Source organism: Typha angustifolia, chromosome 13, assembly GCF_048772165.1.
Source record: "Typha angustifolia cultivar Huaian chromosome 13, ASM4877216v1, whole genome shotgun sequence".
In the NCBI taxonomy this organism is placed as follows: domain Eukaryota; kingdom Viridiplantae; phylum Streptophyta; class Magnoliopsida; order Poales; family Typhaceae; genus Typha; species Typha angustifolia.
This window is the reverse complement of record NC_133251.1, coordinates 7,307,644-7,322,111: the sequence shown is the minus strand read 5'-3', so window position 1 is coordinate 7,322,111 and position 14,468 is coordinate 7,307,644. Positions and strand designations below refer to the sequence as shown.

General features: G+C 36.3%; 1 protein-coding gene across 1 annotated transcript in view; it reads left to right on the top strand.

Annotated features, from left to right (window-relative positions):
- Positions 1-409: 409 nt before the first annotated feature.
- The window catches only part of LOC140773331 (uncharacterized), a 38,928-nt gene continuing 24,869 nt past the window's right edge, over positions 410-14,468 (top strand). The window contains exons 1-10 of the mRNA XM_073115826.1: positions 410-663; positions 770-885; positions 963-1,089; positions 1,763-1,861; positions 1,978-2,046; positions 2,125-2,259; positions 2,342-2,410; positions 7,560-7,609; positions 7,821-7,980; positions 11,058-11,222. Coding sequence (XP_072971927.1) covers positions 532-663; positions 770-885; positions 963-1,089; positions 1,763-1,861; positions 1,978-2,046; positions 2,125-2,259; positions 2,342-2,410; positions 7,560-7,609; positions 7,821-7,980; positions 11,058-11,222 — 1,122 coding nt within the window. The 5' untranslated portion in view covers positions 410-531. The remainder of the gene's footprint in view (positions 664-769; positions 886-962; positions 1,090-1,762; positions 1,862-1,977; positions 2,047-2,124; positions 2,260-2,341; positions 2,411-7,559; positions 7,610-7,820; positions 7,981-11,057; positions 11,223-14,468) is intronic.

Here is a 14,468-nt window from a genome sequence, read left to right as displayed (position 1 = left end):
GGGTATGCATACCGAGACAAATACTTAAGAGGGGTATAGATGTAAACAAATATTTTTTATTTTTATTCTAAAGTTCTAACTTTTATTTTTCATTGCTTTTAACTAAACAATATAAAGTAAAAGATTCATAGTTCGATTCTCACGCTTTGTCTCATCAAATATTAAGTGTTAGAATTTTTATTAGAAAGTAAGTTTCCATAAATTTCTACTTCTAAAGCATTCACTCTTTTTCATACTAACTAAACACACAATAGTTTGGTCAAAAAGTCAACTACAGGTATCGCAATAAACTCAAAAAAAAAAAAAAAAAATAAAAAAGAAAAAAAAAGAAAAAAAAAAGAAAAGAAAAGAAAAAATAAAACGTAACATATATGTGTTCTTTACTCTCTTTTCGTGGACCGCCCGGTCTCGAGGAAAAAAATAAAGAAAAAAAGAGAAAAAAAAACCGAACCACCACCTTTCTCTCCTTCGGTTCCCTCCCCTCTTTCTTTCCTTTCCACTTGATCTCGCTCTACCCGCATAGTCGAATCCATGGAAGACGAGGTCCTGCAGAGGGTTCTGGAAGAGGGAGGCAGGGATTACTACGCTCCTTCTAACTCACCCCCTCCCTCGACCCCATCCACCTCCTCTTCCTCCATCCTCCAATCCCTTCCTCTCCATGTGGTAAGTCAAATTGACGAATTCGCCGGAATTTTACTCGCGTGACGTATCGTGGGCGATCACTGACATCTTCTTCTACTTTCATCTTGAATTGAACATCAATCGGTAGCCGTTCGATCACGGTTATTACCTGCTAGTGAAGGCAATTCAGGAGTTGCGCGAGAAGAAGGATGGGCAAATCGTCACCGTCGGGATCGGCGGCCCCAGTGGCTCCGGTAAATCCAGGTAGTGAGTGGCTAATTGTAATCATTTCTTGATTCTAAAGTAGGAATAGTATATGAGAGGCATGTATTCATGCGCAGCTTGGCTGAGAAGGTGGCTTCCGTCCTCGGATGTGTGGTTATCTCCATGGAGGACTACCGCCTTGGAGCTGATGACGCCAATGATGTAGACTCGATAGACTTTGATGCCCTTGTTCGGAACCTCCAGGTGCTTGTTAAGATTTGACTAGCTTCCTTGATATCCATTCCATCTCCACTTTTTGCATAAGATTAGTTGAGTGTAGGCAATCTCACACAACACACACACAAACACAGGTAATGAATTAAAATGATTACATTTTGTATGAGTTATACCCTAGTGGTTTCTTTTTGTTTCTCAATCATATGTTTGCATTTTCTTTTATTTCATGAATAGTATGGAGTAACTAATGTTTAGTTTGGTTGTGGACATCTGCATTCATAAACTAAATATCATGATGATTAAAACGTTAGTCTAGTCTACTTGAAGCTTTTTGAAGTTAGAATCAACGGTTTCAAGCTAATAAACTTAAGTAACATGATTGGAATTTAGATGATAGATCCATTGATTGTACAGTCATAATTTCATAGACATCTGGATTGTTGTATTCCAACTTAATAGTTATTTTGTTGGAATATGTCCAAAGAGGTCTCCATTTGAGTCATATATTATATGACCAATCGTAGACCTAAAGAAGACAAAAGAACTCATTTTTTCATCTGTTTTCATCCCTAGAAGTTGTGGCTTGCTCTAATAGACTTTATGGCTGTCCTACTCCCCAGTAGTATAATCTCTACTTGAGTTCACTAATTCACAAATTTTATTTTCAAGGTATAGCTAATTATTAGTGCCTGCAAAGCAGGATCTGTTAAAGGGCAAGGATACTATGATGCCATTGCTTGATTTTCAACAGAAGAAACGGACGGGCTGGAAGCAATTAAAAATCTTGTCATCTGGAGTAGTGAGATTCTCCCTATCAACTTCTGTTTTGAACTTACTTTGAATAAGCAATAAGTTCATTTCTGGTGGTTCTGTTGTTACTTGTTATATGTTTGTTCTAAAATTTTTCTTTTGCAGGTGATTGTTGATGGCGCTTATGCTCTGCATTCAACCTTACGATCTCTTCTTGATATCAGGGTCGCTGTGGTACTTTGTTAGCTTTGCAATTCACTTTGCTACAGCAAAAGATAATCTTTTTGAGTAAACTTTTAATATTAACCTCAGGTTGGTGGCGTTCATTTTAGCTTGCTCTCTAAAGTTCGACACGACATTGGAGATTCTTGTTCATTGGATTTCCTCATCGATAGCATATTTCCTTTATTCAGGAAGCACATTGAGCCAGATCTCCATCATGCCCAAGTAAACTTTTCATTTAACTTGAGAGTTGAATGATATTTTTGTGATTTTTTACTTTAACTTTGCTTCCGTGAATGTCTCATAGATTCGAATCAACAACAGCTTTGTTTCATCATTTAGAGAGCCTTACTACAAATTGAAATGCAAAAGTGAGGTTTGTATTTCTTCTTGTTCTCACTTTGTTCAATCTTATTAATATGTTTTAGTATCTATTCTGAACGATCAGCCATTAGTTTCCCTACATGTATATAAAAAGCTTGATATTTGGTGTCTAGAAAAGTTTTTGAGGACTTTAAGGATAACGTGTCATGACCCAAAATAGGAATCATGATCGGCCATGTATCCTAATAGGCTTGAGATACACAAAATTTTAACTAATTATCCATAATATAATGAAACTCAATATATTTAGTAACTCTAGCTCAAAAACCTTCAAAGACAAAATATCCAAATTATACAATCATGTTTTTCAAATATCACTAAATCTATTTAGCTCTTTAATTTGAAACTAAAAACCACTACTATAAGTGAAGATGTAAAGGCTCAAAATCCTAAGTGGATGTAAAGTTCCGGTGCCCACGTCATGCTGACTAGCATCTAAAATATTAAAAGAGTTTAATTAGCAAATAATTTTAGCTCAGCGAGTGAATGCACTCAAAAGATAGAGAAATTATACTTTATCCAATATGAAATTTTAACTAAAGCTCAATAATTAATAACAATAGCCAGCATGCTCATAATATGAATAATAAGCATAAGTGATGATAATATGATTAATAAGCTAATAATATGCTCAATTTTATTCTACAAGTTTTCTTAATATCATTATTGCCAACTCTGTCTGGGACTGTGCCTGTAGATTCACACCAACTAGAATTCATCTTGAGATGGCTCTCAAGTCTTCCTTCATAACTGATCAGGTTACTAGGAGGTGTCATTATACAATAAATGCAACCTATCTTTTCTACTAACCTTAGAGAGAGATTAGAGTCACCTCAGGGAGATTTCTGATCTAGCTTGAGACAGTTTTTAAACCGCGATAGAGTCACCTAAATAGATCATATACTGATCAGGAATAGGTTTGTCCCCTGAACTGTTCTCTAACAACGTTAGAGTCACATAAGCAGATTATATACTGATCAAGTATAGGTCTGTCTCCTGGACTGTTTTCTAATTACATTAGAGTCACCTAAACGGATCATGTATTAAGTAGAAATATGTCTTTCCCCTAAATTGTTTTCTAATTGTACCAGAGTCACCATAAATAGATCATATACTAATGAGGAATAGGTCTGTCCCCTAGACTTCAAAATGGACTTAAGTCACCATAGAGAGATACATGAAGAATATCTAGCCTTTGTTTGTTCTTAAAGTCTTACCAACTCGTAGCCAATATTTTACTATTTGCACGAAGAATATGTCATTTATAAAGATTAACATTTGATGAACTAAAGTATTGCACGAAATAGAGTATGATAGGAAATACAATATAGCAAAAAAAAATGATAATTCATGTAGTATATTACTACATGAATAATAATACAAAAGAATCATAGTATGACATACTAGATGATAATTATGTGAGTAAGTGGAATAGCTTGACTTAACAACGAAGTAAAAATTCTTGACATACGATTTGTTTGATGTTATTCACTTACTCCAACAACTCTCTGATGGCCGACTCCGACAATGTAGATCTGACGAGGTAAGGATATAACAAAAATAATTTAGATGAGGAAGTAGGAGATGATGACCTTCTCATTTCTACAGTGCCGCTCATAAAACCTAGTCTTTTTTTGTCGGTATTGTAGCATTGCTACAGTTGCATCACCCAAAAACTTTCTTTTAGTTTTTTTTCTTTTTCTTTCTAAGCCTCCCTTTTTATAGATCAAAGATTTAAGAGGCCTCCTAGGATAATTATTTCAATCTATTCTTACTTAAAGATATACCTAATAAAAAAATATTAATTTGGTTTAATCCGAATCCTAAAATATAAAGGATAAAACTAAATCTGTCATTATCTAAATGATTATCTCTAATTTCTTATTTATTATTTATTTATTTAATTTCGAAATTCTGGGTTGTTACATAATAGGTCATCGGCATGGATCAAGAAGCTTCTATCACATAGTGATTGGTTAGTTCAAATTAACTTCGATATAAATGAAATAATAGACTCCTTCATTTTCTTAAAGGATATCAGGATTACATTTTGATCTTTGATTTTGCTCATGCACTTAATTCAGGTTTAGTCACACATTTTGTAGTAACAACATACAATATTTGATTCTTGTTTTACAGGCTCTATATGTTTAGGAATATCAGTTTGTTGAGTTAACTTCATAAAGTTCATCTAAAATGAGTTCTCATAGTCAAATCAAAATTAATGTATAGTATCTTTGAAACACCGAAACCTCCAAATACACGTGTAAACTGCGTGGGTAAATCCCCAACGCGGTGCATCACATGACCTGTCAGTACAAGGATTTCACAAGGCATACAACAGCATAATTTCACCATAAATAAACTCAATTATAAGAGTCCGGTTTCAAGTCCACAGGCCACAACAAGCCTTCCAAATATACATCCAAAATACAATGCTAAAGTCCAAAATACAACATCGTCATCACGCCCTCGCAGGGGCTTAACACAACTAACAAACCTACTGAAAAGGAAAAGCAACTACTCCTTGTTACCCGCACCTGCATCCCCTAGCTCTGAAAATAATACCATCACGAGGTGGTGAGCTTACAGCCCAGCGAGTAGGATTCATACAATCTAAAAATAATGAAATCACATGTGTATATCCAATGTATGCCTATATTTGCTAACGATAACGATATGCTTATTGAAAAGATTTACCACAATTTACTGAATCAATGCAATCGATAAAGATTACCATTCACTATCCTGGAACGTGCTAGTTCCTAAACGTATCATGATAAGTTCACACAGATATAAAGCTTGATACAATCTCTTATTCGTACATATCTTAATCATAGGTTTTACATGTTATGCATAGCAATAAAATAGCAGTTTAGTCATCTCAGGCCTACCAAAGCATTAATCATACTTATCATCGCTCACCGAGCTATTCACCACATAGGGTAAATACTCTCAAGAAACAATCATCCATCGAGGAGGGATATATACACATCTAGCGGTAATGTCACCTACACGTGTATGGCGACACTACATGTGATCGGTTGTCTGTGGTCATCAGACTCAGAACCCCGGTCGTAAGCCCATATCTCACTCTCTCTAAATCATCACCGCCCTCGGCGGGAGAATCGGGAGCCCTCAGCTCATCAACAGACGCCCTAACCCTGCGTCGTCGGGTACCGCTAGAGTTATATCCCCGCCTCACAATTATGTTCTTCTATCATCATAATCTAGTCCTAACTATGCAGTATAACTACCTGAATGCCACACAGGCTTCCCGACCTCAGGTGTAGGCCGCTAATAGTATAGTCATATAAGATACACTCTACCCTTAACCTTGGGCTGAGTGAGTAATGGTACTGCCTAGTCAGAATTTGACTACTAATGATAGGTCGAAGTGGTGCAGTGTTTATGAGTGTATAAAACATGTTATAGTCATCATGATCATTATATTCTATATTCACAGTAATCATACATCTATGCAATGGTATACCATACAGGACACATGTAAAGCATTATCACACTAATGTTTATGCTACATTAACATTCTCATAGTATAATGATGAGCAGGTTATCAATAACTACATATGCAAAAGATATAACAAGGTGTACTAACTGCATGCATTAATACCGATATTTCCTACAGTATCATGACAAATATAATGACTGTAATTATGTTATTCTAGATTTGTATAACTCTACTTGTCTGGGGGGTCTCCATAGTATGGTAAAACTCGTCAGCTAGACGGCTCCTCCGGAATCCCAAAATCCTCCTCACGCGGTGTCAATTCTATTAATTCACGCAAGTAAGCCATATGTAAGATTAGCGAACTAATAGAATTAATTATCTTATTAGTGCATTTATGGTTGGCAATTATATGAGTCAAGAGTCTCCTAGGGCGAGTCTTATGTTATCGTAAGATTCACATGATACTAAATTATCATTACGAGGGATCAGGCTAATTAAATCAGGTGCAAAAGATAAATATGGTTATAGGGTCCAAATGGCCCCAAATGGGCTAGGCTAGAGGCAATGGGTAGGCTCAAACCCAACCCAAAAAGCAATAGGGCCTTGGTGGGCTGGGGGCCTAGTCACAGCCCACCAAGGTTGGAATAGTGGGCTGCAGACTGCAGCCCACCCAACATTGGGCTAATGGGCTGCAGCCTGCAGCCCACCCGGATCCAAGGCCAGGTGGGCTGCGGCCTGCAGCCCACCCAGACCGAGCTGGTGGGCTGCGGTCTGCAGCCCACCCGAGCCTAGGTGGGCTGCGGCCTGTAGCCCACCCCAAAACCAGCTTAGTGGGTTGCAGACCACTGCAGCCCACTAAGGGGGGAATGGGTGGGGGTTAAACCCCTACCCCTTCACCCCATCTCCTCCTGATGGAAGGAGGTCAAGGCAGTGAGAGGGATCCATGAGGTTGCGGGGTTGCGGGCGGTGCGGCACGAGGCCGGCGGTGGCCACAAGACCGACGGGTAAGTGAAAGGGGTAAAAGGGAAAGGAAAAGGAAAGAGGGGAGGAGGAGGGCCGACGGCGACAGGCAGCGCTCCATGGCCGGCAAGCTCGAACGCTCTTGGTCCGGCTTTGGCGGCTCCGGCATCGGCAACCACGAGAGAGAGGGAGAGAGGTAGCGAGTGGAGGAAAACGGCGCGGTCCGGGGACGGGAAGGGGGAGGTTAAAGGAGGGGGGGGGGTGGTGGTGATAGCGTGCACGGCAAAGGAAAGGGGAAGAAGAAGGAAGGGAGGACGCTGGGGGCAGAGTGACAGGCGCCTGTGACGCACGCGCTCAGCGCGTGTGTCACGGGATTTTTTTTTTTTAAAAATATTTGGGGTGTTACAATCTTTGTTCCAGCTAGATTATTTTGTGTGCGTTCTTTTTAGACTTTGCTGAATTCTTATGCTGTACAGCCTTCTTATTTTGAGGGCTTTGCACCTTTTCTAAGAAATGATCTATTTCTGACTTCTGTTTCATATTGCCATCCATTTGTCAAACAGTGATGCATGTCTCAGCAAGTTTTGTTGATTTGCTTCCGTTATTTTATTGGAGCTACTTATGCTTTTATCTATGCATACTCTCAGTTACATATGTGGATTTTTATGTTACTATCTTCTCATTCTTTAACTACAGTTTCATATCTGTACAGTCACCAGACGGACAGAAACTTTTTGATGGGAGTGAAGTAGAAACTGAGAAGTAAGTGTGCCATTAGAATGCTATACTTTATTTCTTTTGAACACTACATGTTACTATAAATGATTAGCAGTACTTTCGAGTTCTCTGCCAATTTCTGGCAGTACCTTGGGTGGTTTTCAATTATTGACATGTTTGCTAGCTTTGTGAACCTTTGAGCTACCATATCTGGTGATGTATTATAAACTTATCATTTCCTTTGCAAACTTTTCAGATTTATTGAGATGTACCTTAGGTCACCATTTGCTTCTGAAGAAGCACAAATAAATGACTGGATTAAAGTTCGACAAAGCGGAATAAGATACTATTTATCACTTGGAGATCAGAGGATTGTTGACAAGAACTTTATAATACGACCGAAAGCTGAGTTTGAGGTAGATCACATCACTTTTAGTGAGCGTTTCTTCTTGTATAGTCTTGTTGCTTTGTCTTCTAGACTTTTCCTTTAAAGCTAATTTAATTGTTTTGTTTATTTACATTTTATTGAGAAGTTTGAATTGCAATATGTAACAACTCGATGTGAAAGGTTCTACACTTCTATGGTAAAATAGATACTACTTTCTATCTACCTATCATGCTTTTGATATTCAAATTCATCCTCATATGACAGCTATGTTTAAATCCCCAGAAAGTAGTGCTCTAGTGCTAGAAAGATCTCTTTACTACTGCTTGAATACAGACGTAAAAGAATAACTCTTGTTCTTTTCTTTGTATTTTCATCTATATACAATTAACAGAGTAATTTTAGTCAAGGATTCCCATTCTAGTTGCAACGGGTATGCCAATATTGGCTCAGCATGGCATGTGCCTCGACACATGCTGGGTTAACTATAGGCACGACCTAATGTGCCTGTTGGGGCCATGGTCTCAAGATGCTCTTTATTAGATGTTTAAGGTTTTATATAGCTAAAAGTAACTTTTAGTGGATAAATGAAAGTCTTTTAGCTTTAGATTTTGGTGTAACACATTTAATTTTGTGTAGAAATAGGAACACGAGTAATCATTAAGGCGTAAAAGTGTCATGAAGCAAAATATTACATTTTTTAAAAGGTGGATTTACTTCATTATCAAAGAAAAAAAGAAAATAGATATACTTAAACTAGGGGTGTAAATGAGTCGAGCCTGAGCGAGCCAGCTCCAGCCTAGGTTCGGCTCAAAATTAATTTTGAGCCTCAATTGTAGGCTTAGGCTCAGCTCAGCTCAATTTAAACCGAGCTTGAGCTTGAATTGAGCCTATTATCAAGCCGAGCCGTCCCGAGTCCGAGACCGAGCCAAGCCAAGCCTATCAAGCCGAGGCGGCGCCTCGAAGGGCAACATCGGGAACGAGGCTAAGATTGTCAGATCTAGGCTAGGTTTCTCGGCGGTGAAGGTAGACAAGATGGTGTTGGAGTGGAGGCGGTGGTGGCGGAGGAGGTAGAGAAAAACTATCAACACTCACTAAGAGTCTAAGAGGAAGAAGAAGAAGCATTTTTTTTATTTTTTTATTTTTGAACTGTTGGTTATTTGAGGAATTAAGTGGTGTTTGGGAAATGGGATTGGTGATTGATAGGAAAGAGGAGTAATGGAGTAATGAGTTGTAATTATGAGGCTAGGCAAGTAGGTAGGATGCATGAAGGTTTTTCTTTTAGCCATGTGTCAAATGGATCGAGCTTTTCGGCCGAGCTTGAGCGAGTCGGCTCCAGCTCAGGCTCAGGCTCGGCTCGATATCATTTTCGAGCCAGATTTGATGGCACGGGCTCGGCTTAGCTCAAACCAAGCCGAGCCCGAGCTGCTCGTTTATTTTGACAGCCTTAACTTAAACCATATAACCATTAAAATACAATTTGATTATTTCCCTAATTTCTTTTCAACATATATTTTAACCAGAAGCAAGTTTGGGAAAACCATAATTTTCTATTTATGATTTCATTTTTAACCAATAAATTACTATTTATGTTGGAAATGATCCGTATAGAATAGATACATGTGTTTTAGACCAATGGCAATGAGACTCCAATTTGATGATTTTCTTACTTTCCACACTTCTGATAATAGTGTAGAAAAACTGGGCAAAATATGTTTATCAGTGAAATTTGAATCTATTAAAGCAATTGAGTTATGATTAATCTCTATGTCATAAATCTATTTAATATCACAGCAATAAAGCTCCAATTTTTTGTTTTCTCTTAATTTTTTTTAACTTTTCTTAATTATGCTTGATGCATAGTGGCACAAGGAACTAAGGAAGTATCTTTGGCATGCCCCATGCCATGTTCATGTAATCCTTGACTCTAATTCATCTTATGCCTCCTCCTTCCATTTTCTTCCATATATAACCACATAATTTTGTTAATTAAGGTGTTATAATTATATTAATGATCATTTGTTTTAGTAATTTTGTACAACAAAAATAACCGAGCCTTTGATTAAAATTATTTGGAGTTGGCTACATGCACAGTTTTTTCTCTACTAATCTCTATTAGTCCAACAGTATTCGTCAAGCCAAGAGCTATCATGTCTTTTCTTATTTTGACACTTTCCACAGTAATTTCTAATTTTCCCTCCCTTCCAATGTGGCGGTGTCAACATCCACTTGATTAGCCTATTCCATAGCTGCTGGTCTCTTGTTAGTGAAGATGACTATCAATCTGCTTGAAGCGGATCATTAAAATAGTTTAATGATCAATGATTTGTTTTTATATAGGATCTGCTTGGCAGATTGCATCAACAAGACAATCCAGTGGCAATGGAGGAGGTAGGATAGGTTCTCATCATACCCTTATGCCATGTCGAGGCACTAACCTGACACAGTATGTGCTGGTGAACTCTCCCCCATCTGGCCAGTGCAATAATCCTTGGTTTTATGAACATATATTATATTGTTATTTGGTTGGCAAGTCTTGTTGGCAACAAAGCAAACAAGCACGTTATAGCACAATTGAGAAGATGGATATGGATGATCTTATTGGATAGAAAAGATTGGAGAATTCTACTAGGCTTTGATAAGAAAGGAGAAAAAGAAAGCCCACCAAGCTTTTGGGAGGCTAATTGGAAGAAGAGAAAACAAGAAAAATAACTTTCTTGACTTAGGAGAGAGAAAAATTACATCAGTCATCACAGACACATATATTACTGCTAAGGATCTTGAGATGATCTCAATTACGAGGAGACTTGAATGTGTAGAGTTACAAAAGCAATGGATACATGCAGGCTCATTGACAATCCACCAAAACAAATCAATTAATGAAAATATATAAGCTAAATCAACGTCCTAGTGAAAACTTTATTTTTTGATCTGCATAATAATTGGCTTGTGACTGATTTTCTCATGATCAACAGGGAAGAAACAACAGCTCATAGTAACATGGTGGGATTAATCAACCCCAATGCTTACTTTTAGCACTGCTATTTTAATGCTTATCTTTCAATTGAAACATACAAGTTCAGTGCTCACATATAGTTCCTTCTTCAGGTTGGACGAACAACTCTAGGTGGATTGCTTGCTTTAGGCTACAATGTTGTTGTTAGCTACAAGCGTGCATGTACAGCAGTCAATAAAAATCAACTATTGATAGCACTAGAGAGCATTGAGACTCTTAACGAGACATTTCTCGTGTTGAAGGGTACAAGCAGGAAAGTATGGAATTGTATTTGGCTTGCTGTTTTGTATTTCCTATATTTGTCATTTTATGAATTTTCTGTTTTGCTTCAAGTTGTTGTTATAATTGTTGATTCATAGCTTCCTTCACTAGATATATACTTATATTTTAAATCCTAGAGATCTTTTGCAATATTGATGACTCTATTTATATTCTGCTTTCATCAAAATTAATTTTCTCACTCAGCATCTATTACAACTTTTTAAGCATTTATAGACTAAACAATGTCCAATTATGACATAAAACCATTATCATTTGTTGTCACCCTTTCTATAATGACTAGGTTACTAGAGAAATAACTCTTTCTAAATACTTGTTGAGGAAGCATTTGTATGTGCATTGAAGTTGTAAACCACTGCCAGTGGAAAAAGGGAAAACTGTGTCTTTGGGCATGAAGATACCTTGAGGGCCTGAAAATATGTTTTTAATGGCTAAATTCATGTATTTTAGCTTTAGATATCTGTGTAACACATGCAAGTTCTAAAAGAAATTAGTAGCTCTATTGAAAACATACACTTATTTCTCCACCATAGCTCCACAAATAAATAAAAATTTTCAATGAATAATACTTTTTTTTTAAAAAATAAAGTCACCAACACTTACACAACTCTGCAATGGGAAAATCCAAGAAGAAACTCTGATATGATTGTCTTTTTAATATTACTCCACTCATGTGCAAATCTTTTGATATTTGAAAATGTTGACACAAAAGTGTTGAATGAGCGGACAACTTAATAGGAAAATTACATTTGTAGTAAAGTGTTAAGTGCATGACAACTTGCATTGGTTAGCATAGAACTTTAACTAAGTGACATCTTCCATAGGGAAAATTTCTTGCAAATTACATTTGCATAAGTGCAATGAGAACTTACATTGGTTAGTATAGACATTTAACTAAGCAACATCTTCTATTGGGGCACATTTCATATTAGTATGTAAGACATTATCATAGTAAAATAAACTCTTTGTTAAATGCCTAAGGAATGTATATAAGCTTAATATATTACTTTAACAGTTCCTTGAGAATAACCACAAAGAAACAATGAAGAGGGAGAACTTAATCTTACTACATATGGATTTTTCTTTTCTGTCTTAAATAAAGTTTTGAACTTTACTGTTCTCTTAAACTTACTATTAAGAGATAATGTTGAAACATGTCGCTGCTCATACATGTGTTTACCGTTTAGAGTTGGTAAACTAATTGCTTGTAGCTTTGTCTCTATCACTGAGTACCTTATTGATATATATTTATTAGTACTTCACGTGCACCCCTTACTCATGCTAACATAAGGTCAAGCATGGACTCTTTTGGACTACAGCACCTAGGAAAGGTACTTATAGAGAGGTACTCAACCCCAATAGCCCAGTCATCAACCACTAAAGACGTGGTGAATTTGAGTAAATAACTTAAAAATATTAGAACATGTAACATCTTACTACAAATAACTATGTCTATACACTTTTTTTAGATTCTTCTATCAATGAGATAACAGTTTTGACTATGTTCTTATGAACCTTCAATGTTTGCATGAATCCTTTCGTTCTATGAATTTAAAGATCCATGATAGCACAACTAGAGTAAGACTAATGATTATCTCAGAATGCTTTGACTATACAAGTATACAACTACTTTCACTAGAGCACGCGTTATCAAGGATTTATTCAACCAATGCAATCAAGGAACTACTTTTACAATAAACTATGCACAACATCATTTGTAATTAGATCAAGAAAACTTAGATTATTTACTACTATGTTCTTTTGTATAACCTAACAGCATCTACAAGTTATAATTACAAACACAATTATATACACTTGTAATGTAACTATTTATCACTTCCAAAATTTCTAACCATAAAGGAGTTTCTAATGTAACTTAGATGACTACTTTTACTCTCCTTGTGCTTGATCATAAATAAGATTAAATTTCTGCATAGTTATACTGTTACTAACTTTCAAAAACAACACTATAGGTATGCAAGGATTGTCATGCAGAAGGTAGATGCTGTGCCTATTCTAGGTTGGCACGGGGCGTGTTGGTCTGTGTGCCACTAATACGCATTAGCATGCTTTTAAAACACTTCTAATATATTTTTTAGGATAATTAACAATATTTTGGATTTAATTATATATATTAAAATTACATTAAAGTTTTTTATCCTTATTGTAAATGACCTATGTTATTAAAGATATAGCAATAATCAAGTAGAAATATTATTTAACACATAATATGATTGAAGACATTTATTATTGACAATAACTCCATAATTAAACTAAACCTAATTATACGTAGAATGATAGGGAGGATATAAGACTTTATTTTTTGGCACAAAAGTAACAAGAGCATGTTGCATCAAATGCTATCAATAATTTTAAAATCTCACTTATTGATAGTATTATAATATCTCACATAATTTTCATACCAATATTGATTTTGTAATTTTGGTATGATGTGATATAGACAATAAACATGTATAAGAACTATCGACACATGTATACCATAAGCATATGTAGGTTATGGATATAAAACATTATAAAAGTGTTGTTGATTTGGTGGGTGTGATTGATATGATGATAATAATGATGAATTTATATCATCTTGTGAGCGCATATCTCCTGATGTCCTGCTACTATAGACTTGAGCTCTTCCCTTATTTGACTATAATCATGTAGAGCTTGAGATGATTCATTTCCTTTCCTCTATCTTTGATAAATTCTGCATCATGTTTATCTAGGACCTCTAGGTCTCACCCCATGGTCTTGATCTTGGGTGGCATGTATAAAGTTTTTTTTCTCTGTAAAAACAATCTCTCTGATAAAACTGTGTAACAAGACGCATGTCTCATCCCTATTATCCCTATCATCACTGCCACTGGTTCCAGACTGAGTCTCATCATCATCAATTATATTTATCCTTTTTAAGGGATCAATTGGTCGTGAAGATGATCTAGCTAGGCTAGTAATCGGTCATGAAGATGATCCATATCAACTAGTAAAAAATCGGCATGATCTAGCTCAACTAATAAACAGTCGAGCAGATGATCTGAATTAATAGTAGCTTGTTGGCCTCATTTAATATCTAAATGACCACCACTAGCTTGGTCTCTAGAGATCTGAATCCATGTCTGGCTTTGACGAGCTTGAACTAACATGTTATAGTCAAATTTTTGATTTGAGTTCTCTTGGTATTCCATCTGAATGTCCCTATGTCCATGCTGTACTTT